This window comes from Panthera onca, chromosome A3 (assembly GCF_046562875.1).
Source record: "Panthera onca isolate mPanOnc1 chromosome A3, mPanOnc1 haplotype 2, whole genome shotgun sequence".
Taxonomy (NCBI): domain Eukaryota; kingdom Metazoa; phylum Chordata; class Mammalia; order Carnivora; family Felidae; genus Panthera; species Panthera onca.
In genome coordinates, this window is record NC_138341.1 from 39743083 (window position 1) to 39769928 (window position 26846).

General features: G+C 40.7%; 2 protein-coding genes and 1 non-coding gene across 8 annotated transcripts in view; 1 reads left to right on the plus strand and 2 right to left on the minus strand.

The window, feature by feature from the left end:
• Positions 1-1561, plus strand: part of IMMT (inner membrane mitochondrial protein) — a 41413-nt gene extending 39852 nt beyond the window's left edge. For all 5 annotated transcript variants that reach the window (XM_078444682.2, XM_078444684.2, XM_060655910.3 and 2 more), the window contains one exon: positions 1056-1561. In XM_078444682.2, the coding sequence (XP_078300808.1) occupies positions 1056-1146 (91 nt within the window). In that variant the 3' untranslated portion in view covers positions 1147-1561. The remainder of the gene's footprint in view (positions 1-1055) is intronic.
• Positions 1562-2293: 732 nt separating this feature from the next.
• PTCD3 (pentatricopeptide repeat domain 3) overlaps positions 2294-26846 on the minus strand; it is a 30030-nt gene continuing 5477 nt past the window's right edge. The window contains exons 5-24 of one of the 2 annotated variants that reach the window (XM_060655941.3): positions 23351-23419; positions 22773-22877; positions 20738-20861; positions 18804-18919; positions 17270-17337; positions 15802-15889; positions 15347-15407; positions 14965-15050; positions 14140-14284; positions 13166-13216; positions 11305-11394; positions 10787-10815; positions 9598-9704; positions 8755-8833; positions 8571-8661; positions 7613-7698; positions 6943-7091; positions 5479-5520; positions 4919-5077; positions 2294-4642 (exon numbers count right to left, since the gene is read on the minus strand). In XM_060655941.3, coding sequence (XP_060511924.1) covers positions 4564-4642; positions 4919-5077; positions 5479-5520; positions 6943-7091; positions 7613-7698; positions 8571-8661; positions 8755-8833; positions 9598-9704; positions 10787-10815; positions 11305-11394; positions 13166-13216; positions 14140-14284; positions 14965-15050; positions 15347-15407; positions 15802-15889; positions 17270-17337; positions 18804-18919; positions 20738-20861; positions 22773-22877; positions 23351-23419 — 1824 coding nt within the window. In that variant the 3' untranslated portion in view covers positions 2294-4563. Of the gene's footprint in view, positions 4643-4918; positions 5078-5478; positions 5521-6942; positions 7092-7612; positions 7699-8570; positions 8662-8754; positions 8834-9597; positions 9705-10786; positions 10816-11304; positions 11395-13165; positions 13217-14139; positions 14285-14964; positions 15051-15346; positions 15408-15801; positions 15890-17269; positions 17338-18803; positions 18920-20737; positions 20862-22772; positions 22878-23350; positions 23420-26846 lie in introns of those variants that run through there. The other variant, XM_060655943.2, reaches the window with a different exon arrangement.
• On the minus strand, positions 5917-6053 carry LOC132672833 (small nucleolar RNA SNORD94). Its single transcript, XR_009607724.1, has one exon. It is a non-coding gene; the product is annotated as a small nucleolar RNA SNORD94 (small nucleolar RNA).

Genomic DNA, 26846 nt, shown 5'->3' on the forward strand with positions numbered 1-26846 from the left:
CTGAGCAAAGTATCTGCAGATCATAGAGGAGGAAGGAGAGATGAATTTTTATATTTCTGCGGGTAAATGCCAGACCCTGAATTTGGATTGTTACATTAACTTTGCATGGCACTTGCCCTTTGGTTTGCGGATATTTTGGTCCCATTTTGGCCTCGGTTGATAATGCTATTCATTATGTTCCTCCTAAGTAGATTCTTAATTTCTGCAGTTACGGTGAGCTGATTTTTACCAGAGGATAATGAGGCTGTTCTTAAATTCAGCCTTCCTTCCCCTTTGGAATGGCATGAAATTGCAAAATACATTAACTTGTAAAGCTGACTGACTTGTTTGTCATAGTAAAGGTGTTTGTAATTTATACAGTAGGTAAAATACTACCAATTATAAGGAAATCTAAATTTCTGTAGGAGCCCAGAAATAACTCTCATCAGATGGGATTATCTGAACTCCTAGGAATACTGATTGGTTCATTTTAGGTCTGCAAATCAAAATAAGACCACTGGCTTTCAAATTTTAGTAGTTCCATTAGCAAACCTCCTTACCTCCACTGCATATTGGAAAACAGTATGTTGAAAGGGGACTCTTGACCTGGCCTGAATTTTCTTCTTGTGCCTAGTAAGACAAGGCAATGCTTCAAGTGAAAAGGGCCTTTACTTGGGTTCTCAGTTCTTCAAGGAGGTAGAATCCAAAGGAACAAGATTGGGAGGTGGATATAGCCCTGGGCAGAGGGCAGGGCCACTCACTTTAGCATGTTTCATTTAAACTCTAAATCTCTGCCACTTTGGACTTGATCATGTGAAGCAAATCATTATTTGTCTTCCATTATCAATTTTTAGCCTTATATTGGGTTACCTTATTGCCTCACTCTTGAGTGTGATAGGATAGCATCCCTCAGCATTTTAAACTTTCTCCAGGTACATTAAAACTCTGGTCTTTGCTTTAAAATTGTTTTTTAGTTTCAAAATAATGTAACAAATTAAAATGCAGTTTTAGACCATCTTTTTAAGGCACATGGTCTATTGCTTAGCATTAATATAAATCCTCTGCTCTCTTAACAGGTTCTGGAAAAAAGCAGCCTCCAAGTCCCAAATGAGTTGTCCCATCAGTTTTAAAGTAACTTGCTTGAACTCAGTGCAGAAGAACAGATAATTTGAGTTATACATAAATGGGAAATAAAAAGGATTATCAGGCAAATCACTCTTCATCAGGTCCAGTGGTCACAATTTCCCCGAACCAAAGCTCAGCTTCCCTGGTTTGGCCCCCCTGATGCATTTAGGGGTCCTGAGGTCAGCAGGAGAACCTAAGAATGGATGGGGGATGGAGAGAAAGAGGGTTTACTTGGCCACTCTACCATTGCGTATGGGTAGGTGATGTGGTTTCACTGCCTTCTAAGTTCAAGCTAGCTGTATGGACACTGCCCCGGATCTTTAGGAAGAGGAAGGAGTTCTGGAGGGGTTATGAGGCAAGAGCCAGCGGAGAAGTGCCATTGTTGTAAGAACAAATCCCACTGTCACTGGTGGCAAAGTTTAGGTTTCCCTGGGAATAAATTCTATCAAGACCTTGATTCCTCTTGGACATTCTTGGTTTAAGAGGTTGAAATCCTGCTGAGCTGTGTAAATTCTTGGGCTTGATCTGTAGTAGTCCCAAATTGTCTAAGTCCATAGCTGTGTGGATCAGATGGACAGTGTTTTTACAGTTAGGCTGCTTCGTGGGCCTGGCTGGACATTCCTTCACTACCCAGACCCTGTGCACCTCCTATTTTGGCCATTCTATTAACACATTGCCTCTCATCAACCAAATCAAAAGCTTTCCTTTGGTAAATTGCCACTCTGCCTCTAAAGACCTGATCTAAAGGAGTCTATAAACTTGCCCTGAACTTCCTTGCTCCTACTGACAGCTATCTCAGAAATATCCTATTTCAATGTTTTTAAACTTTATTACCAGCAGGAAAATAATTTACATCATGACCAGATAGACTTCTACATGTGTATCTACACATTTCTACTGCACTGTAAAATTTATCACAAAACAACTCTACTGCAGTGATGTACTTTGATTTTCTAATCCATTTCAGCATTCTAATCACCCACAAAATCAAACCCTGCAGTTTTAAAACCAACATAAGAGTACATCTTATCGCTAGTCTTCAGAGGTTTTGAACCCCTAATCTGCATTTCTAGTCTGCACACATTGGTGATACGAGGCAAAGTGGACAAGTTTATTCAGAGGTAACAGGACTCCTCCTTTGACCCTTGCCATTCCATGGGTCTTGATCCTAGTTCTTCTGATGTTTTGGTTTCTCCTGTTTTTTTTTTTTTTGTTAGGTTACTGAAAAATAGTTAAACTGTCCTCAGTTCCCAATTTCCAAAAGCCTGTTTTCTGACCAACTTGGTTGCTTTATATGCCACTAATGCTCCAGCGCTTTTTAAAACTTGGTTCTGGTCTTCACTGGATTGGTTTATAACCCAAATCTTACATCTCATACCATTTTGTTTAAAATGTTGAATTGAATTTTAAGTTATAATTTTTCCTATATAAAATGTCAACATCAGGGAAATGTTAAGACCTAGAAGAGTGGTCTTAAAAATGAGTTGTAGCATGTGACCAAGACACTACTCATTTTACTCAATGCCTTTTAGGAATGCAGTACTTGAGTTGTATTACAAGTTTAGAGACAATCATAAGAACAGACTACAAGTTGAAATGGAGAGCCAGACCAAAAGCAAAAATTGCTAGATTATTTACTTCAGCATGGGGAAACATCTTTTACTATTAGAGGCTAATATTTCACTAGTGTGTGAATAAACATCTAAAAATGAGAGAATGGAGGGGCACCTGAGTGGCTCAGTTGGATAAGTGTCTGACTTTGGCTCAGGGTATAATCTCATAGCTCATGAGTTTGAGTCTCACATTGGGCTCTGTGCTGACAGCTCAGCCTGGAGCCTACTTCAAATTCTGTGTCTCCGTCTTTCTCTGCCCCTTCTCTGCTCATGCTCTCTTTCAAAAATAAACATTAAAAAAAAAATTAAAAAAAAAATGGATACCAATCCTATAGGCCTAATTTTCTGAAAGTTTGAAGCAATTAAAACCACTGAAGTACACTGAAATCCATTACAAATTCAGATGACATCAGTCCAGATGGGACTCTGTCCCACCAACTCTAGTTGCCAAGCACTATGCTGAGGATTCAGTTGGGGCCTGGCAAGGGGAGAAGTACCACATTTATAAGGATTGCGATGAGCATTTGGCCATGCAGAGAGCCAGGCATCTGTAGGTGAGATGGGAAGGAGTTAACAGAAGCTTCCAGGAAGCCAGGTCTCCCTCGAAGTTGTAAACCAAGATCAAAGGCTAATCTGTTTTAATTGTCCTTTTGTTCATTTGCCTTGGTTTATCAAGAGTCTAATGGGACAATACACATGAATGCTTAAGTAGCTAATTTGTGTCATTCCCCTGCCTTCATTGTCCCTCGATTAGATGTCTTAAACTGAACATTCTAAGAGAACACATGAAACCATGCTTAGGTTTCTGAGAATGCAGGAGTAGGTCCAGGCTAGAGAGGATGCAGAATGGAGCTGGGAACAGACCTATACACACACAATATTGTAGCCCATCAGTGCCAACTCTGGCACGGTAAGGATGAGGCTGTTCCTCAGTGGGGAACTCATGGGGTCCCTCAGTAAATCTGGGACCAGGTATGAGCAAAGCAGCCTGTGGAAGCAGCCCTGGTGAAGATAAGGTTTGCTCTTGCAAACCAGGGTCCTGGCTGCTTCTGATACTGTTTCAAAGTCCCAGTGGTGAGACAAATGCTAGAAGTAGAGGTTTTTGACCAGCAATGATCACCAGCAATACAATCACATCAAGAAAACCTTCATTTCAGTCCTTTTTCATCACAAGTCCTCACTTTCAATGACTTTGAGTAGAGCCCAACTAAAGGTGCCAGCACACAGGGAAGAAAGGGAGATGAAGCACTCTTGTGCAAGTCCTATGGCTGGGGGAAAACAAAAGCCATGTAAAGTAATGGAAATACGTGCAAATACATTACTGGAGTTTATTTACAGCCTTCATTTCCCCATTTGTGCAGCCCTTTGCCATTGTTTAATCGTTTCGAAGATGCACGATTTTGCACCTCTTTGTATCCCTGATATTGGGATACTGACCCAGTATCAATGGTAATACGTACGCAAACCACCTTCAGACACATCCTCTAAGACTGAGGAAGCACCAGCATCACAGCATCAGCCAACGGAGGCCAAGTCCACACCTGGGGAGGGCGAACCACACTGGAGAACAGTGTCAAGTTGGCTGACAAACACTGCAGGGACACAGAGCTTGTGCTGAAACCAGGAACTGTGTCCTCACAATGTGTCCGAAGAAACGAAAATGGTAGTGATGCTTTCGTTTAAGTGGTAGTAAACCTTGAATGGGTGGTATAGTAAGTATCAAATTAGGAATTTAAATCAGGCCATCCATGTTGTATTGACTGTTATTCAAAGTTCACCATCCGTACTCTCTTTACAATATGGTCAGTTCAGCTATGCTAGGTCACAGCTGCAGATTTGCCCACTTTCATTTGCCTTCACCGATGTCACTGTCGCTGTCGCTGTCACTGTCACTGGTCAGTGAAGTTAGGTCTCTCAGGGCTTCTCTGTGAGGAAAATAAACTGGAAGGTTACAACTGCAATTCAGTCTTGGGGGAGAGGGACTCTGCAGCTGCATTCAACTATAAGGACAAGGGAAAAGGTTCCAAGAGCCACATCTATAGGCCTCTGACTCCTATGACAAATAAAATAGCAGCTAAATTTAACACACACTGACTTTGCAAAGAAGAAAATTCAGGAGGCAGAAAGCTATAAGCAGTGAACGGGTAGATGGACAGTCTGGTCTGTATCACTTTCCTTTATGGTATTGGTGCAGAACTTACTTTTGTTCCTGGCTGATTGCAAAGTCAGCCATCACTCTCTGGGCGAGGCCTTCACAGACAGGCAAGCTGAAGGCACTGGCCAGCTTCACTATCTCAATGGCCTGGGCAGGGTTGTTGGATGCTTTTGCACTGTCCATAAACTCATCCAGCAACTCATTTCTGTAAAAGAAAGGCAAAATGTCAACACTCCCCAATGAAACCCCTCAAAGATTTATGTGCAAAATCTACCATTTTATAAAGTTGAGTCATGAAATCCTCAACAGTAGTTCTTAAAGTTACATGAAGCCTAACTTTAAAGAGCCAAAGGGATCATGAACATTGGTCCAGTATGCCATCACTGAGGATCTATTCGGTGTCTTGCCAGTGTGTTATAATCACTGAGTACAGATTAAAAACAGTGCTTGTTTCAGGATGCCCTAGATGGTGGGAGCAATTGTGCATTTTCTTGTCTATCAGAATGCTGAGGCAGGTGAAAAAATTCCAATTACCCCATGGTAAGAGTGAAGACCGTGCAGTTAATTCTAGGACGTACCCAGGCAGGTCTGTTAACTTCAACTTACCCAGGGATCTTATTATGCTTCCTGAAAAGCCCCAACATTTTCCTATTCAAGAGGAGACAGGAGCAAGATTATAAATGCAAGTAGAACACATGGCGATCCGATGACCATAGCTCTTCTCCTCCCAGTACTAGCCCTTGAAGACATATGTCTGTGAGTTCTGCTCGCTCCCAGCCCTGTCTTCACATCAAAATCACCTTGGGTGCTTCAACTCCCTCCTCCAAACTTCACATATGTACATGTCAAGTTTCCCAGGCAAATGTGATCTGCCAGTGTTCAGAATTGCTAGGGTCTATCCTCTTCTAGAGGATCACTCCAGTCCACCCAGGGAAGGAATACATCCCGTGGGCAGCTGGAAGAGAGGGATGCAAGAGAGAATGATCTCTTTCCTCTCTTAAAATCCAGAATGAGGTCAGTGTCCTAGAATTATGTTGCGAAGAGCAGGCTCAGATTGAGGCATCAGTCTCCTGTAAGTGCTCACCAGCATCCTGCCACATGCAGGACAAAGGAGAAACACATACATTCAGCTCCCATGACTCAGCTGAGGTCCGTACCCCTGCGCCAATCATCATAGCCTGATTCGTAACAAGTGTCAACCTGAGTTAACAAACTTGACCACCAAATGTTTTGGTCACTAGCAGTGTAGTAGGCCGTGTGTGTGATTCACACTCCCAAGACCAGTGTAGGCAGTAAAGCCTTCCTTTACCAGCTTTTCCTGAACACAGTGAACGGCCACATTTTGGGCTGGCAATCCTATGTTCAAATTAAGTTACTCTCCCGTGTTGAAAAAGCCATACACATGTACTCTACTTACTGTTAGAATACACATTTCTCTCCAGAACAAAATGTAGCAACACCACCTAACTATGACCACTCCTACAAAGTATTCTTTTGTTGACTTCTCTGCTTTTGGAAAAAGGAACGCATGTAAAGTTTCCATCCACAAATACTAAAAATGAGTATGTGAATGAAGTGCTGATGAACACACAGAAGTGACACAGACCAAAGATGGTTCTAGTTAAGGCCATGTTTATAAATGCCAGTTTCCTGAAGTCCAAATGCACAACCTGCATTTTAAGCAGGGAGGTAGGGCCACTATACCCAAGTGAAACACTTGGATAAACCAAATGCCTAAAACGTTTCCAAAAATATTCTTTGATCACTCTATTTAAGTGAACAGACAAGTGACTTACTTGCCCGTGGATATAGAAAACAGGTCAGAAAGAGAAAATTAGCCCATTAAACCATGTCCTTTCTTAAATACACTGTATACACTTATACTGGTCTTCTTCCTAAAGTTCCCTTTTCAGCTGGTATTTGTAGTTCCCAGAGAAAACACAGTATGTAGAAAACTCATTTGTCTTCTGATTATACATCATACAGATGAGAAAAACTCTAGTGGCCAGGGCAAATGTTCTCTGAGATCCAAGTACAAATGGCTTCTTATGCTTTTGGTTTTGTACTCACCAGGCTTCCTGGATCCTCCCTCCCCTTAAAAAAAGGACAGCTATATAGTTCAGAGCGTTGGCTGGCCAATCAGGAGCAGTCTGTCTGGCATCTTGGCTCTCATAAGTAGATCTGATATCGGCAGCACAGTCAGCAAACGCCACCTGAAGCTGAGAGGCTCTAAGAATCAGCAGAATTGCCTAACTGGTTTTATGAGAATCTTAAGTTCAGGAGACTCCACTGAAGCGTTAACATTTTTGAGCAATCCATTTTACCACTGGACCACATCACATGTATGGTACACAAGTAACAAAGTGAAGAAAAAAGAACGCACCCTGCCCTGCTCTGGGGTAAATAATTTGCAAATTGGCCACATCTTTCAAAAAGAACATGTGTTTTCTTTTCAGAGAGAAACTTTAAAAAAAAAAAAAAAAAAAAAGCTATTGTCAGGGCAGAAAAACTATTTTCATGTTGTTTACTTTGGACCAGAGAAATGAGATGACTTTAGAAGAGATTCTGCTAATGGTTGGGTATATTTAGATGTAGACTTTAAATCTGGGTTTAGGTGGCAGAACTCTCCAGGTTTCCCTAGATGAGACCAAGGAAATTACCTTTACAGAGTCCTCTGAGAATATACCGGTCAGTACACATCTGATTACTGTAAACTAACTTGAATTTGGACATACCCTACCTCTGGTGGGTGCCGATCCCTTGCCATGAGCATCAGAATCTCTTCTTTCAGGGCATCGCGAAAACCGTGACCATATTCTTTACTGTCTGGAAACAGAAAGGAACATAATGAGAAGTGATCACTGTCATATAATACCAAAACTCTTTGGCAGACCTCTGTCCACCGTTGTAGTTTTTGGTGGGTAAAAAAAAGTTGCTGACACTCTTTCCTCCAGGACACCACTAGGATAATTCATGGTAAGAACAGAAGGAGCAGTGGAAGCCAGTAACCTGCTCCCAAGTCAAGTGTGAACCACAGCATATGCACTACTCTTGAGCAGCTACCAACTCCGTGTGATATAAGACACTTTTTTTTACAGCACTTGGTGATCAGTGATATTTTATAACAGGTAACAACCACTTAAGCAATCCTGTGAAGTAGGGCAGGGCTCTAGTCTCAGTGTTCGGACATGGAAACTTGAAGCTGACAGGAACTCATGCTGCAATCACAGTCCCCTAATAGAGGACACACAGCATCTTCTGCAGCCAATTTATACACAGAAACCCACAACCATGCCTACTTCTTAGAAATTCAAGTGGCTTCTTAACAACTGAGTCACAACGATGCAGCATGATACAGAGGAATAACACAGAACCTAGGCTTTGGGGATTACGTTTGTGGACCTGAATTTAAATCTAGGGCGTGCCATGTAATCAGCGATGATCTTCTGTCATGTCACACGACAAATGCACAGCTCTACCATTCCTGTCACGAAGGAATGGATTTAAGTCACTTTCAGTACATTTTTACTCGTGCAGTGCAACATGAGCCAGTGGACCATGAAGCAGACTTCAACTTACATATATATTCAATTTAGTGACAAATGGAAGTTTCCATCCCTAACAATATTAACATGTTTGTTAATCAAAATGTAGGACGATGAAATGAGATGGGCTTGGGCATACAAGCCGAAACGAACCTTTCCAAATCTCAGGAATCACTTCTAGCCGGTTGGCCACATCCAGTGCTTGGAGAAGATCTATCAACGTTTGGGAACGGGGAAAGAATACCTGATTAAGAGAAATACAAATGTATTTTTAAAGTATTAACCAGCAAAGATACCCACAAGCACATCCACAGTGATAAGTAATGAATCATCTTACTGAAGGTATCAGGTCCTTATACCACTTCAAAGTGACATCAATTTGTTCCATTAGACAAAGCAAACTGAAGAACTTGGAACTGTAATGGTGAGAAAAGGTGTGTTTTAGTCTCAGAGCGTTAACAACAGAAGATTAAATTACAGCATTGTTACGTGATGACATCTTACACAGAATTTAAAATCCACTTGTAAGTAACAAACGATTTCAAGTTACATGGGACAATACTTGAGCCAGGGGGTGCCAACTATGCTTTCTGGACTTCCTGATCGACACCTTCTTCTGCACAACTAGCCATTCATGACTGCCTCCTCGGTGTGCTCAGCTCCCAGGGAGTGGTCTGCCACATTCACTTTCAAAGCATGCAGTGTGAAGCAAGGAGATGGACACACAGAAGACAATCACCACACACCTATTAACAGGCTGCCTCCTTCAGTTCTTGTTTTTATCTACCTGAAGTCAAGCTCCTTTAAGGAGTCTCTTTGCGCTTCATCTCTGTATCTTCGTCTTTAAACAAGAGACTGTGCTGAAATGTTTAGGGACCTACCCTGCCAGATATTCAAAAACATAAAACAGGCCATGGAGGAAAAAGGCACGTGGGTTTGAAGCGTTACAAAGAAAAATATCCTAAAAGATCCACACCAGACATCTCAGTCTGGCAAATCAGTTTTACCACTGCTTCAATTTCCAAGTGCTCAATTAACATGTACCATCAAGTTAGGGGCATGCTGCCTGCAGACATGACATAGGAGGGCTACCAACAGTCTCCTACTTGCAGAAATGACTGACGGTTGCTTTTTAAAGAGGCTCCAATAATGCAAAGGGATACATTTCTAACACACTTACTAATAGAAATTACGCCGGCGATCTGGTCCAATGAATTTCCAGTTGTCTCCGGTGTTTAAAAGGCCATGTACTTGGTAAGCAAGTTCTAGATCTCTGAGAACTGAGCACTGAAAATTTGCAAGCAGTAAGCATCACTCTGAGATTTATCAAGCAAATAGTGGCTCATTACATTAAAAAGTATAGTTACTTATGGAAATATTTATGCTGATTCAATTTATTACTGGTTGACAGCAAATGAGTTGTAAGATTGAAGGGAAAAAATGAAAGCAAACTCCCCAATTCCATGAAAGTTAAAAAATTTTTTAATGTTCATATAATGCTATATTATATAGCATATACACATATACATACAATATTATTATGCAAAAAGGGAAGAGGCAGAGAGAGGGAGAGAAAGAATCCCAAGCAGGCTCTGAGCTATCAGTGTAGAGCCCGACATGGGGCTCGTTCTCACAAACTGTGAGATCATGACCTGAGTCAAAACCAGGAGTCAGATGCTTAACTGAAGGAGCTACCCAGGCGCCCCACAAAATGATTTTGATCTAGTGATTACACCTTTAGAAATCAGTCCTATGAAAACACTTGATCATGTGCATAAAAACAGATGGAGTGCTCACTCCAGCATCACTGTATTTGCAAAAAACCCATGAAGTTAACTCCAAAACCCACTCATAGGAGAAGAGTTAAGTAAACTGTAGTCCTCCCGCCTACGAAATACTATGTTGCTATCAGCAAACAAAATACCACGGAAATTTATCTGGCTGTGTATGTCTGAACACCTAACGAAAAAACCTGCAAGGATACACACTAAACTTTTGGAAAGCATTATCCTTAGGGAACAGGATGTGCTAATCCACGTCCACTGATTAGCATAAAATGAAAAACCAGAATTCGAAACAACCGTCATCAATTTAAAAGGTCATCAATAGGAAAATATGAAATACCCTGAAACCTTATCCGAACAGAGGTGTGAAAAAAAAAACAACGTATACAACAAAGGGTAGAGGTGCTATATGAGTTAGTATAGAATTTAAGAAGAAAAAAAATTAGAATCAAAGACATAAACAGAAAACTCAGGAAGTGAAAAAATAATCAGGGAAAAGCCCCTTCTCCTCACCTTCCAACCCCAGTTACAGATGAATTTAAGAAGTGGATAAAAGGAAAGCAAAAAAGAAGAAGCGGTACTTACAACTCTCATGGCTGACTGAAAAAACATATCTGAAAATCAAAGTTCACAAAGTCTTGGTTACAATGGATAAAATATATTTTTAAGTGAGCAGCATTAATAAAAACCCTAGCGACCCAACTGTCAATGTGTAAGTTAAACCTGAAGGAATAAAAACCACAGGGGGAAGTATACAGCAACGTGCCACACGTTTTGGCTTCCTCAGAATAACCACCCGTAAGGTAACTAAGCTAAGTTAAACCTGTCCTCTGGGATGCATGGGGGGCTCAGATGGTTAAGTGTCAGACTGGCTCAGTCATGATACTGAGTCTGAGCCCAGCACTGGGCTCCTCAATGACAGTACGAAGCCTACTTGGGAGTCTCTCTCTCTCTCTCTCTCTCTCTCTCTCTCTCTCTCTCTCTGCCTCCCCCCCCCAAAATAAACCAACACACTTTAAATTAAACCCTGTCCTCATCACAAGGCCTCTAATCACTGACAAGAAAATAGGCTCTTTGTCTCACACAAGCGATTCTGTGCATACCGTCATCTGGGTCCTTCGGGGAAAATTTCTTTCCTTTTAATTCATTCATAATATCGTAGATTATGAGGGATGATCCTTTTGAAGGGTTTTCTGCAGAATACAAAAGCACACAGGTCTTATTAGGACTCTCCTTCTGTACCACTATCAAACACACAGCACCTGGCACAAAGGGCCACACTTGCTCTGCCCCAGCACACGGCACGGTGTACAGCTGGCAGGGGCACGTGCTTGCTAAAGGAGAGGTTCACAGTACAGGGTGCAACTCTCCGATCTGGGACAGTCACAGGTCTTTGTCTATGTGCTCCCAGCGGAGACTTTCCCTTCCTCCTCAGTCTTGTCTCTAACTTCACTTTCACTGAAATGGGAAACACACAACCTCACCAAGACCGCCTACTTAGAAAAACAAACATGTTTTTTTTGCCAGTAATCATTTGTGCTTTTAAGTATAATCAGGATGAAAAAGCCAAGAAAAAACAGTAGAAATAACGGACATAGGCAATCCTTTTACAATCACATGAACTGAGTGGTACGAATAGGTCAGAAAACGCATCTACACAATTCCCAAACGTATCCCACTATTCATCCAAATCTGTTCCCTACCTTATCCACACACAAGTGAATATGTAGTTTTAATGGTGGTACAGGTGTATTTCTACAATTTCCTCGAGCATGTTTCCATTTGCTAGCATTCCTAATCATTTTATTGGTTACATAATAATTTTATATGTATCCTTTAATTTTTTAGGCTTTCTCCTTTGAACAAACATCGAAAAATATTCCTGCAAGGAGCCAGTTTACATACATGTAAGACAAGCTGGCCCCCTTCCCCTGTGTCTGCCCCTCTGTTCCCAGGTGCTCCACCACACACTCTGGTTAGCAACTGAACCCCAAGTGATGTGTGATGGTACAGACAAATCCGACAGGGTCTGGGGTCAGAAATACTAGTTTCACTACAGTGTCGCCAAGGTTGAGTCAAATTTTAGAAGATACGATTATTGTGGAAACTACCTATGTCCAAGATAAAGTCAATTACTCTTCCTCTCACCCTAAAAGATAAAAATCTTCCCTACAGGTGGTGTGGATCTTGTAAAATTAGCCCACCAAAACACAATCAAGTTTTTCTCTGTTGTTTTATAAAGTCCATCTCAGGAGAGAAAGACTGGAATGGTCATTTCTGAACCCAGGGGTTCTTTCTCAAGTTGGGGCGGGGCAAACGAGAACCCACAGCCTGTGATGGCCTACTATGTGCCTTCCAGTACAAGACCCTGTGCACAGTTTACTTAATCATCACAGCCTGATGGCATTTATCAGGATAGATATCCAGGCCCTTCTGGCATAGCTGGGAGACGACAGAGCTAAAATTTCAACTCAGGTATGGAACAGCAATGGCCAACAACTCCCCGTAAAAACAGACATGTTCTCTTGCTGCATCATTGAATACAGGAGCCAGCAGTCACATGGGGCTACCTAGTACTAATGCAAGAAAGGAATCTTAATTTTAATGAAATAAACGAGTGTGGCTACTGGCTATTTTACTGGAAAGCACAGCTCTACAGAGGCAAAAGAAGTCCAGACTAACACACCTTCTGACCATTTTTAATTGCACATCAACACTGTTAGTACATTTAATGTACTAATAACATTTCCCCTCCAGCTCAAGTTTTAAGTAACAAACAAGGTTACTTCCTTTAAGAATAACTTTTTGCTCAGGCTATAGGATACTGTAATTTGTGAGTTCTCTATTCTTAAATCATATGCAGTGAAGGTAGCCCACAACAATTAATCACATAAACATAAAGGAGCTGGGTCAACTTTCTACAAAAGTTAATATAATACGTACCATGTATAACGTCATACATACCATGTTGATAAAACAGCTGAATAATATAGTGGTATGTTGCAAGTGAGGGTTCTCAAATTACCAGGTGGACAGAAAAAAGTAAGAAATAAGTCAAACACAAATATCCAAAATACAGCTTCCTGAGGCACAGTTAACTAAAAACACACTGATTTTGGTATTTAAATAAAAGGTGATGCATTTCAAACAAACAAAAAGATGCATTTCTATTCCTCTGAAGATATTTCCTAGCTCATTTGATTAACGTTAACGTTTGATTAGCATCATTTGATTAAAGTGAGAAATACTTTTAGAAAGTCTTGACACATATTAACTAAAATGTTATAGCTAATGTACTTTGTACTAGGATTCTTTATTCAAGAGCACTAAAGCATACTAAAGTGAACAGGTCCCCAGCAACCTTTCATAATTACTGAAAACTAGGGTTGCCTAGGTGGCTCAGTCGGTTAAGAGTCTTGACTCTTGATTCCAGCTCAGGTCATGATATCAAGGTTGTGAGATCAAAACCTGCATTGGGCTCCATGATGACAGCATGGAGCATGCAAGCATGGAGGCTGCTTGGGATTCTCTCTCTCTGCTCTCCCATTCTCAAAATAAATAAATTAAAAATTTTTTATTGAAAACTACATAATACAATAGCACATTTGGGTTCAAATACCTAATTATGCTAGCAAGTGTCATGGGATTTAAAACTAGTTAACTCAAGCGAACAATTCTCCCCAGAGTAAAGAAATCCACAGAAAACTACCTAAAATATTAAAAGAATACTGTAGTTTGCTATAAAGAACATGAAGATAACGGAGCTCCCGCCGTTAATAAATACATGTAATTAATGTACCAAATGGGGGAACGGAAATTCTCAACATATTATGCACACAGCATAAAGAGTTTAGTGTCTATTTTTGCTTGTTTGGATCTAAGATCTCTGGTCAGCATCGTCCCAGTCTCCAGAGGAGGACATGAGGGCACATACTCACCTATTCCGATGGCTTTCATTTCACGAAAGGTCTGTAAGGCCGGCAATCTTCCAAATGAATAAAATCTTCGGAGGCATTTCAGAATGGTATTAAATGTCTGTAGATTTGGTTTCACCTTCTGGGCAGCCATTTCTTTCAGCAGCTCCTAGATAAATCCAAGTGTTAAGTCTTGTTTATGCCTGGGTAGGTAATTTGTCCAATAAACCAATATTACACACTAAAAAATAATTTGATTCTCTGGCTAGATCTAAAGTAATTTAATAAATATATTCCTAATTTAAGAATTATCTATTAGTTAGCAGGGCCAGTGACTTTGCCTTTTAGAGAACTCACTCTATTCAGTCACCGCACCTCGCTTGATCAAGATGTCCAACTGTCTTCGCCCCCTGCCTCATAAAGCAAAAGCGTAGACTAGAATGAACCGGGCTGTTTTCCTTTTTTAAATGAGCAGTATGGTATAAAAACAAAAACATTTCTATCCCTAATACAACCCAAGTAAGTTTTTTCAAACTTACCAGATACAAATGTTTCAGGAAATATGCATTATGTTTGTAATAAAAAAAAAAAAAACTACATACTACGAGAAATAAAGCAACAGAGGTGTTTGTGACTTCTAGCCATCGACTCTGCGTCAGATAACTTTTTCTTCTCACATACAAGACACAGTTATTTAAACTACAGGGTTGCTAGGAGGGCATAAACAAGTAACCGCTGAGTACCCAGCAGAGCAGTATCTGCCATGAAAATGCTCAATCTCTACCCCCTGTATTTCTAGGAAAGGATACTTTAGGCGTATTAGGAGACAAAATGACGGTTTCCCCTTACCAGTATCTTATTCCATTTGTCCTCCAATTTCTCATTCATGCTCAATGCTGTTGCCTCAATCAATGCATTGAAGGTGTACACATCAGCTGTAAAACAGGAAAACCACCTTAACAAAATTTGGGTTCAAGACTTATCCCTAAATAGCTTAGTTTAAGGCAAAGCAGTAATGCACATATGGCTCCTGGCTCGTTACCATGTGCTCACAAAACGAGACACTCTCTCCCTTCTCTGGAACTCTCCTCCTGCTTTTACCACCAATACCACAAGGTTAAAAGTGAGCCCATGATTGAGGCAAGATGCAAAAATTTCATGGATTCAAAGATTTACAGACTCGTAAGGGAAGAAAAGGAAGGAGGGAGGGAAATTCTCCAAACACACTTACCATGCAGTCTGTTGTTTAGTAATTCAGTGTACAAGTTTAATGCCTGCACAAGAGCTCGGTGCTGGAAGACAGGATAAAACTTAAATATCATCCAACTTGTTTACTTAAGAAACAGTTGCAATGTCTACTGTTTTAGGGCTTGGGATACAGTAATAAACAAAACAAACAAAGTCTCAGTTCTCATGAAGTTCATACTGTACTGCATGGCAATTTTGCTTCCCAGGTGACATTTGGTAATTCTTGGAGATATTTCTAGTTGTCACAACTGGGGGCTGGGGAGGATGAAGTACTGACATGAACTGGGTAGAGAACAGGGAGGTATTAAACATTCTACAATGCACAGGAGAGCCCCCAAGACAACAAATTTTCTGGCCCAGTGAACAATAGTTCTGAGAGTAAAAATTCCTGACTTAGTAGAAATTAAAGACAATAGTACAGAAATAAATACATGTTACCTTCACCATTCCTCGGATCATTGTGCAGTAGGAATGTGAGTTTTTCTCTGGCATTAGAGCAAAGATTCTCTCAGCATTGTTTTTTGCCCTAGACACAGGAAGAATAGTCAACCAGGGAAACTGGAAAAACCAACAGCTACCACAATTTACTGAGTTTACAATGTTCCAAGCACTGTGCCAAGCACTTTATACACATAAAATTCTTACCACCACGTGCATGAAAGACATGGTTATCATTCTGAAAAATGGGAAAAACTGAGGCTCCAAAACCTCAAGTTGTCCATGGCTTGGCAGGTTAAGTGACAGAACCAGAACTTTTACAAAAAAGTAATATATACTCACAACACTAAACAAAAAAGCCAACTGTGCAAAGAGTACACAGCGAAGTTTCCCCACACTCCTTCAACCATATACAGTTCCCCAGAGGCAACCACAGGCAAGTAGTTTCTCCAGAATCTATCGTATTCTAGCATGTGTACATGTCACACTCTGGCGTATCTACTCTCCTTCTTCCTTTAAAAAAACAAATAGGGGCGCCTGGGTGGCTCAGTCGGTTAAGCGTCCGACTTCGGCTTAGGTCATGATCTCGCGGTCTGTGAGTTTGAGCCCCGCGTCGGGCTCTGTGCTGACCGCTCAGAGCCTAGAGCCTGTTTCAGATTCTGTGTCTCCCTCTCTCTCTGACCCTCCCCCGTTCACGCTCTGTCTCTCTCGGTCTCAAAAATAAATAAATGTTAAAAAAAATTTTTTTTTTAAAACAAATAAATGAATAAAGATAATCCATGTTATACAGACTATGCTGTACCTTGATTCTGTCTCTTACAAATAGGTCCTGGAAATCAGAACCAGGATTTGGGCCAGGATGATATACCAAGGTCCATGTTCTTAACTACTATAGAAAATTATTAAATACCGGATTCTATTTAACACTTCCAAAAAGACTTTTGATATTAATAGTAACTTTCCTCCTCCAGATGTCCCTGTGAAATACTTTTCTTTTACTCAAACGTTCCTACTCACTTAAATTTCTCAAATGTTAAATGTTACTCAACTTTTGTTTGGAAATGTTGAGTATTTCTGCTTGATGACCAGCAATCTTCATTTAGAACTACACTGTTGTGTTATGTGTATTCTTATGTTAACAAATTATCCAATCTTTCAGAGTGACAGGTATATATTGCACAGAAGGACACTGATGAAACTACCCAAGGAACCAATACCATGTAAAGGGGACATGAAGTTAAACGGGTGGGGTGGAGAATGAAGTGTCAATATCATACTGCTGGTTAGAAGTAAAGATCTTATGAAATGAGGTCTAAATACACAGGAGTACCAACTGTGATATTTATATTGTATGCTAAAAACAAATTATATCTTAGAAAACCATAGGAGCGTATCTTGAGGGGGTGACAAGAAACATTCCATGCACAAATGGAAACCCCACTACAAGGTTTAACAATGGGTAACATACCTCCACGTAACTCCAAATTGATGGCCAGCCTTCTTAGATTTTTCATTATTTTCCTCTATGGCCTCTTCCTGAAATGAACCATTGTCAACAGAAATAAAACAAAATATGACAGCAGAATGCATTCTCCTAGCCTAGAATACTTAAAAACAGAAAGGTGAACGAAACTTTAGAAAAATAAAAGAAATACAGATCCAACAGAAGGTGAAGGAAAACTCCAGTAAATGTTCATTCAAAAAACCGATAATTCCTAAAGCGTAAATCAGTTCACTTAGAGATGCAAAGTAAAGCTGGCCCTTAAAGCAAGAAATGACAGCCTGGAGAAGAGATAAAGTCATTACCCTGTACAGCCTAGCCCAGAGAGAGAAACTGGAAAGCCAAACAACAGAGCCTGGCTTGATCTGGCTGTATCTGGCTTGGCCCACATAGAAATATTGTTCATTAGGTAAAAGCAAGAAAGGACATGTCCGGGTATGGGATCTAATGTCTAACACTAATCCAACGCAAGCTAAGATTCTTTTTAAAGACTAGTAACGTCATGTCCTTGATTTATAAACCTCACTCTTGGTGATGCTGCTATATTGTGAGGCAGGCTGGGCTGGCCCTGCGCAGGTCCACACCGCCTCTACAGCTGGGGCAACGGGGGCAGAGGGCCAGCCAGACCAGGGAGCCTAGGAGAAGAGACTCTGGAAGTGTCTGACAGCAACCCCCTGCCTACATGTTTTAAAAGACTTTTTTTTTTTTTTTATGTAAATAATGCACATCTGGTGGAGGAAAACTAGACATTTATGGAAAGAAAAGCACTTTTCATTTTCCCCTCATGCATACGGAAATACTTTTATAAAAATGGAATGTTGTCTAGCCTATTTTCTCACTTATTAATGTAAGATCCATCTTTCCACAGCCGAACAGACCTAGTCTTCTCCAACACCAAACAATACCACAGTTCAGTCACATGCTACTGGACATCCAGCCTGTGTTCCACATTTTTGCAATTTTAAGTATGAATACATTATAAAAATGAGGTATATAATCTCTGTGCACAGGACCCAGGGGTGCCCTTGGGATCTTTTTCCAGAAGTAAAACTCTTGGGTTGAGAAGTCAGATAGGACTCACTATCAACAGGCCAGCCCTTGGCACAATCCTGTTCTATATACCCCCAGCACATACGCTCACTATATGCCCACATATGTTTGCATTTTTGAGGGGACTGGGATCAGGGGGTCTTTCCCTGTTCCTTACACATCATGTGGTCACTGTACATAACAGTAAAAGAGGGGCTTCCTAAACATTTCTGGTCAAAGCTTTAGCTGCACGCGGAAGGCAAGGTCAAAATATTTTTAAGAAGGGAACCGAAATTAAAATAATTGATTAAATATTTCTTCCTCCATACCACTTTTTATCAAAGCTAGTATACCACATCACATCTCAGAACAAATCTCTACTATCCTAACACATAAGGCATAAGAACTTGCCTCACTTTGACATGAAATTACTACCAAAAAAATTTTAAGAATCACTGCCAAAAGCCATTACCAATTCTTCTGATTTTTCACTTTGCTGAAAATGATTATCAGCTGAAGGCTCTTGGTCACCATAATAACACAACAAATCCAAGAGACTATTACTTGTTTCCAGAGATACAGTAGTTCCTGTGGGTAGAAGAAAAAAGGGGGAAAAAACTTTAAAACATCAAAGAACTAAAGCTCACTGGATTAAAATTCTTCACTTTCCATAACCTGTGACTTTCTTGCCTATGTATATAGTGGCAACCACCATCCTAAGAATGCATGAGTATGCACTCCACATCAACTCAAACACCTGGAGTGATGCAGACAGGGACACCATCCCTACTGTGTGATCTGACATGAGAGACTAAAACACAAGACAAAGCCTGACCTTTGTGTGTGCTCACTTATTTTACATACTTGTCTCTTCAGAGAAACTAGCTCATGGTTTTAACTACGGTCTCCAAACTGAACACTCTGCAAATTACTGCCACTTAGTTCCCCTGGTTCAGTTCCATTTTTACAACTGCAAGCAAAACTATTCCGCTTCGATCCAGGCCCTCACTGGAATACCTGCCTAGAAATACTAGCCTAAATGTCCAATAATAGTAGCTTTTAAAAAAACTGTTACTCGAAAACATGCTTTCATCTTGACATTAAGAAAAAAAAGGAAAAAGTATGAAATGGAGTATTTTAGAAGTACCCTCATTTTCCTAAAAAAAATATACTGATAAAAAATGCCCATTAGGAATTTAAAAGTGTAGAAAAGAGCAGAGTGGAGAGAACCGAGGCTATGAAGGGTAAATGGATTGGATTTTACTATCTCAGAACTGTATATCCCTGAGAAATTACCTAATAACGTTTCCTTTATAGAATTATTATAAAACACAGCAACTCCTAAGATGTTATAGAATTAAATTAACCATGTGAAATGCCCAGCAAAGTGTTTGGTACTTATTAGGGGCTTGATAGTAAAACTTCATCTAATCCATCCCATGGCATATTGGCTTGTTCTGTTACTCCGAGCTGTGGGTCTGACACACTGTCTTTACTGAATGTCTGCATGTGCCCATTCCACAGTGTATAAAACTAGAGGAAAACAGACCTGAGCACTAAGAACTTCACTTACCAGACATTTATCATATTCAACAAGCAGAGGGAAAAGGCTCCCTAAATTATAACGTGCATCAGCAATTCATCCGTACATCCAATGCCACAGCAGGCTACACACCAGAACTCTCAAATCAAACACAGCTTTCTGCAAATGTTTCTTGTTGTGTTCAAGAATATACTGAGCAATTCAACTCAGTTTCGATCTCTTCTATGTCTGGTTGATTTTTATCCTCAATCACTGAACAACATCCTGAAGCCCATAAACTTACAATGCTGCTGCCTTTGATGCTATTATAGGTACATTCTCCTGGTAGTTTACAAGTCATGCATTCTGGATCTATACCACCAGAGGTTCATCCAGATCAAATTCAGAGAGCCAAAATTTTAGAGACAGAAGTTCTGAGGAACTAAGTGACTTTTCCAAAGCCACAGGGCTAATTAGTGTCAGAACTAGAATCAATATCCCAATTTAGCGCTTCCTTTTTAAATACTCCTTCCTTGTCTGTTTTATGCCTCCATACATACTTAAAGAGTACAAGAAACCTGAATACAATATGTACATGCCAGAAGTTAAAAACAGAAGCCAAGGAAGAATGGCTATACAATTTCCCTACTTGCCAACACAATATAGCCGAAGAGCACAAATAAACTAAGTTACAGCTCCATCTCACTTATAATTCAAAAAATAAAGCTAAAGCAGAACTGGAAATATTATTAAACTCTTAAAAACATAAACACATCATCAAGCAGAGATACGTGTAACTTGTACTCAAAACCAGCACGATCACATAAACCACAGCCCACTTTCAAGCCCATGTTCCTAGAGGTGTTTTAAATGAACCAAGTCACCTGCTTGCAACAGCTGATCGAACATGTCCACCGAAGCTCTGACTTTTTTGAGCTTGATTCTTTCCTTTAAGGCAGCTTCACTTATACCTTCAATCTGAGGTTCAAAGTACTCAGGCATTAAACACTAGGAAAAGAAGATGGCTAATGTTAGCACAAACAGCTAAAGGGGAAAGAACTGAGCAGGACTGAACTTTTATCACCAAAACACCAAAATAAAACTTCACCATCCCAATTCATGTTTCATGGACCGGGTACACGTGTACACCTCGTAGGGAATATAACTGAAAAAAAATATCAAAGCCCTCCAATACATAAAACAAGATCATTTAGCTATCTCCCAGCTCAAGGAAAATTTTTAAAAGCACCCCAAAATAAATATTTAATCCATATCTGAAGAATCCTGTTTCCAACTTCCCCAACTTCAAGTTGAACCTCTGTCCTCTACTAAAATCACCCTTTCTTCTTTCTTCCCGACCTTGTTTAAAAGTGTCAGAGTACTGAGGTGCCTGGGTCGCTCAGTCAGTTGAGTGCCCAACTCTGATTTTGGTTCAGGTCATGATCTCAGGGTCATGGGATCGAGCCCCGTGTTGGACTCCATGCTGAGCAACAGGTCTGCTTAAGATTCTCTTTCCCCCTCTACCCCACTCGCGGTCTCTCTCTAAAAAAGTGTCACAGTACACCTGGTTTGCAGAGGCAGAAATCTTTCATCCCTGATGCTTCTTCTACTCTATAAACATTCACTATCACCAAAGTATGTTGGTTGTACCTCACTCACTAGTTTATTTTAATACTTCTTGAATGCTGACGATTTCATGCCAGGCATGAAGCTAGGCATTGGAGACACAGAGATGAAAGTAATTCTCTGCCTTTAAGGTTCTCCCAATCTAATGAAGAAAGAAATAATTACAGTGCAATGTGATGGTAAATGATGGGAGATCTCAGAGGTATGAGAGTGCTGCCTGCCAGGGAGGCAGGGACCCATGGAAGGCTTCAAGTCAAAGTGAGCTAATAAGCACAGAAACGTTAACTGCTAGTTAAACACACAGGGGAAAGGTTGGGCCAGGATTTCAGCATTTTTACCTATACAATCGCAATGACCTCCTAATTTGTCACTAGGAGTTGCTGCTGGAGAAGCAGGAGGGCTGTGTGTGGGTGCATGTGTTTAGGGAAGAAAGCTGTTTGGGACAGGAGTCTGAGGTTACTATTTCCACTAGTAAACCCAGGAGGGCAGAGGCACATCTGCTCCCCTCACCACTGTGACAATAGCACACAACACACCCTCCACGATGCTCACTCTTTAGGACTACAGAACAAAGAGGTAGTTGGAAATACAATTCGGAGTTCAAAGAAAAAGGCAGAAGGTTTACTCTGAAGAGAAACCAGGACACTACAGTATCAAAGTGGAGGGATCTGGGCCAGATACACAAGAATGGGATGTAAGGGCCACTGAAGCAGGAAGACTGCAGACAGGAATAAGAAAATGGCTGAGCATGGAAACCGAAGACGACGTCAGCACTTAAGGGGGGGGGGGGGGGGGGGGCATAGAAAAGCTACTGAAGGAAACTGAAAAGGAACAGTCACAGAGATAAAGATCTAAGATTCTGGTGTCACAGTAGCCAAACGGAAAACAGGATGGGGAACAAACACACACAGGAGCTTAAAAAAAAAAAAAAGATTATTGTGAGCAAAGATAACTGTACTCCTCAAAAGACTTCACCCAGGGGCACCTGGGTGTCTCAGTCTGTTGAGAGTCCAACTCTTGGTTTCGGCTCAGGTCACAACCTCACCGTTTGTGAGTTCAAACTCCCTGTCGGGCTCTGCGCTAACAATGTCGAGCCTGCTTAGGGTTCTTTACTTCTCTCTCTGCCCCTCCCCTGCCTCTCTCTCTTTCAAAATACATAAAAACATAATTAACTAAATACTTCACCTGAATACTGAGGACATTCAAATGGCTACTCAAAAGCAGCTATGAAAACTTGGTTTAACTTATATCTACATAAGTATTAACTGAAAAATCACAATTACCTCTCCTTACCGGTATATGAGGTTCAGCTGTGTCCTTCTGAAAATATTTGGGATGTGAATTAATAATAAACTTTGCTGCATTCTCTCCAGATTTCTTTGCCAATAAAAATGAACGCTATGAAGAAAAAAAAAAAAAGAATCAGATAGAAATTGGCATTTACATGTAACTTAGACTCAAGATCAAAATTACACCCTCAGGAAGAATTATCTACCCCCTGAAAAAAGAATGCAACAATACAAAGAAACCCAAATACAAGTTAAATCACGTACTATTTCTCTGCTACTGAGTGTGACATTTTAGGTCACATCTTATATACAGCTTGCGGAACATAAAACCAGTGCACTGAAACCAAGTGGACTGTTCCAATGCAAAAGAGCCCTGATTATTAAAACCCAAAACCTTTCCACAGCCCATCTCTAAAACTTTTTAAAAAAGTAGTAAGGGATTCAGAAAGTCTATTGAATTACCTATCAGCATCTGTTAACTTTCCAAAAATTTTTACAAATAAGGTAAATTACACACGCGTGCTTCAACCCAAACAAGCAAGATAAAACATAATGCTAGAAAAGCTACATGGAATTACTCACAGATTCCACGGAGGACGTTGGTATGAGATAAGGATCATCCTGAAATGCATAAGGGGCAGCTGTGGAATCCTGTGAAGACACAGAAGTCTCTTTAGCTAGACTTTCATAAAGATCTGGAGGTTTGATGACCACAAACTCTGTAAAAAACAAGTTTTAATTATATATATATAACACATGCAGAAGTTTACCTGTGTGTATACAGTGAGAGAAACACTAACACCTATACTGTACTCCCAGCTCTCTAAGACTCGGTTATAATTACATACAACTTGAAGCAAACAATGGCTCAGCCCCCCAGCCCCCCATGACCCCTTAAGATCTGAGGGTGGTCCCAAGAACTACTGCTGTTGTAAACTACAGGTCCTCTGAATTAACTAGTCCGGGCACCAGAGTCAGGCACCAGTTTCCTTCCAAGCACGGCCACTGCCCATCACAGAGTCTGCCCTCCACACAGAAGACGCCTCCGCGCCCTCTTGGTGCAGCTTCTGTGCGCTGCCGTCCAAGCTCTGTATGCTACTTTAAACTGCTCTAGGTAGAACCTGAAGCAAAATAATCTCTTCAGTACCACTCACTGAAAACTGCCTCCAAAGTACTTTCTCTATTCTGTCTTCTCCCCTGGAGTCTCCTTTCCTGGGCCTTCTGGGACCTCTGTTCCACAGGAAAACCCTACATCCAGAATCTCTCCTCACGGTGCCCTTGAGGTACTGTCTTACTGACTTGGCCTCTCCAAGGGTGACCCTCCCTGCAGCTCTCGGGGCAAGGCTGCTCATAGCTAAGGCACGGAGGCTAGATCTTTTTGGCGTCTCAGCTTCCCGCTGCCCCTTTCAAAACCCATATCGCTTCATACTCATTAGACGCTCATTTCATCTGGTTACACCACTCTACTAACATGAGGCAGTCACGTGAGGGTAAACCAGCGGTAGCAGTTCTAGGTTAGCTGCCCCGGACTACGTATGTACTCCCTGATTATACTCAAACTGGTGCCTAGCTCTGGTTCTGATTCTCCACACCACCCTTCTTAGATTCCTATTTAGGGCCTCTAGTTTTGGTGACACGCTCTAGTTCTTCTAACTTTTACTAGACTTATCCTTCCTATTTACTTCCCAATTTTCCTCCCTCAACAATTTCCAAGTCCTTCACAATCCGTGAAAAACTGCACTCTGGCCTTGTAGTTCAGATGACTGGAACCAAATTTAACCCCACACTATACTTGCCTGAAGCTACACCCTCTCCTGTCACCTCTATCTCAGTGAACAGTACTGACCATGCTGCAGTTCAACCTGTAGATCCTGTCCCATTACTTCCATTCAATTAACCTATCATCAGATCCAACCAACGCTAGTTCTTTAACATCCCCTCACCTGTCCCTTTATCATCTTTAACATCCCCTTATCATCCCCTTTAACTGTCCCTTATCCCAACTGTCATGGCGACAGTTCTGTGCTCTCACACTCTCTGTCTCTAGGAGCTGTGCGAGGAAAGGGTCTCTATTCTTCACCTGGCACAGCACCTGGTCAGCATCACAAGGGTAGAACAGGTGGTTACTGAATGAATACCTTGGACTTCAAGGGCCCAAATGCAGACAAATCAGAAAGCCGCACACATAATTCTACAACTTCTTTGACTTAAAGGCCATTTTCATTAAAAAACTGAGAACAGTTGGGAATGCAAGCTGGTGCAGCCACTCTGGAGAACAGTATGGAGGTTCCTCAAAAAATTAAAACTATAACTACCCTACAACCCAGCAACTGCACTGCTAGGTATTTACCCAAAGGATACAGGTGTGCTGTTTTGAAGGGGCACGTGCACCCCAATGTTTACAGCAGCGCTATTGACAATAACCAAAGTATGGAAAGAGCCCAAATGTCCATGGAGGGATGAATCAATAAAGAAGATGTGGTACATATATACAATGGAGTATTACTCGGCAATCAAAAAGAATGAAATCTTGCCATTTGCAACTACGTGGATAGAACGGGAGGATATTATGCTAAGTGAAATTAGTCAGAGAAAGACAAAAATCATGACTTCACTCATATGAGGACTTTAAGAGACAAAACAGATGAACATAAGGGAAACAAAAATAAAAACAGGGAAGGGGACAAAACAGAAGAGACTCATAGATATGGAGAACAAACAGGGTTGCTGGAGGGTTGTGGGAAGGGGAATGGGCTAAATGGGTAAGGGGCACTAAGGAATCTATTCCTGAAATCATTGTTCCACTATATGCTAACTAGTTTGGATGTAAATTTAAAAAATTAAAAAATTAAATAAAAAAAAAGAAAAAAATACACCTAATTACAAAAAAAACAAAAAAACAAAATTGAGAACAGTCTCAAAGGACCATTTCTCTAGTTCACATTTCAAGTGCCTACTTAGGGATAAATGATGCTAGTGTGGAGATACAGTAGTATTTTAAAAATTTTTTAATGTTTATTTTTGAGAGAGAGACACAGAGCACAAGCGAGGGAAGGGAAGAGAGAGAGAGGTAGACACAGAATCTGAAATAGGCTCCAGGCTCTGAGCTATCAGCACAGAGCCCAATGGGAGCTTAAACTCATGAACTGTGAGATCATGACCTGAGCCTAAGTTGGATGCTTAACCAACTGAGCCACTCAGACACCCCTGGAGATGCAGTATTTTAAGAATCCCTTCTGAGAAACTGCTAGGATATATTAGTGCATATTCAGCCCAATACTCCTTAAGTTTAACATCTACAATGGAAAACAATCCCGGAAGTCTGTGATAACGGCCTTAAAGAGGATCAGTATCCTCACAGGTATCATGGTAGTTAATTAATTATTTTAGACATTGTCCCCATAGTTGAAATTAAAAGTATAGTTTCCTGCTAATGAAAAATACAATCAGAAAGTTTCTCAGGGTTGGCAATTTGAGTCCCAAGTTGGGTACACAGATTATGTTCTGAGGCATTTACCAAGGTTTCAGTTTATCTATCAGACTACAAACTCTATTCTTGAATTGTCAAGAGAAAGTTATTGAAAAATATTTCACTAATAACAGCTAGCATTTACTGAGTACTCCTTTGTGCTAGGCACTGTTCTAAATCCTGTCACATGTACTAGCTTATTTCTCACTAAAACCTTGAGGTTTGATGCTATCATTAATCCCCATTTTATAGATATGCATGTGGAAACATCAAGAGATAAAGTAACTTTTTAGTGCAGATCACAAAGCTAACTGCTCAGCTCTGAAACTCCAGGACGCACACGGTCAATCCCTGCATTATTTCTAGCATAGTAGATACACTACTGCTCAAAGCTGGTCGCCAGATCACTTGCATTACAGTATCCCACCCAAACCATCCCCCAGGACCATGCATTATAGCAAACTCTTCAGGGGATTCAGTTTAAACATTATTGGTCTAAGATAAAAACACGGAATTTGGAGATAAAAGACATGGAACTAGGTCAAGTACTTAACTTCCTAACCAATGTGTAGCCAGTCCCTTTAAGACCTTTAGTTTTGGGGTGACTAG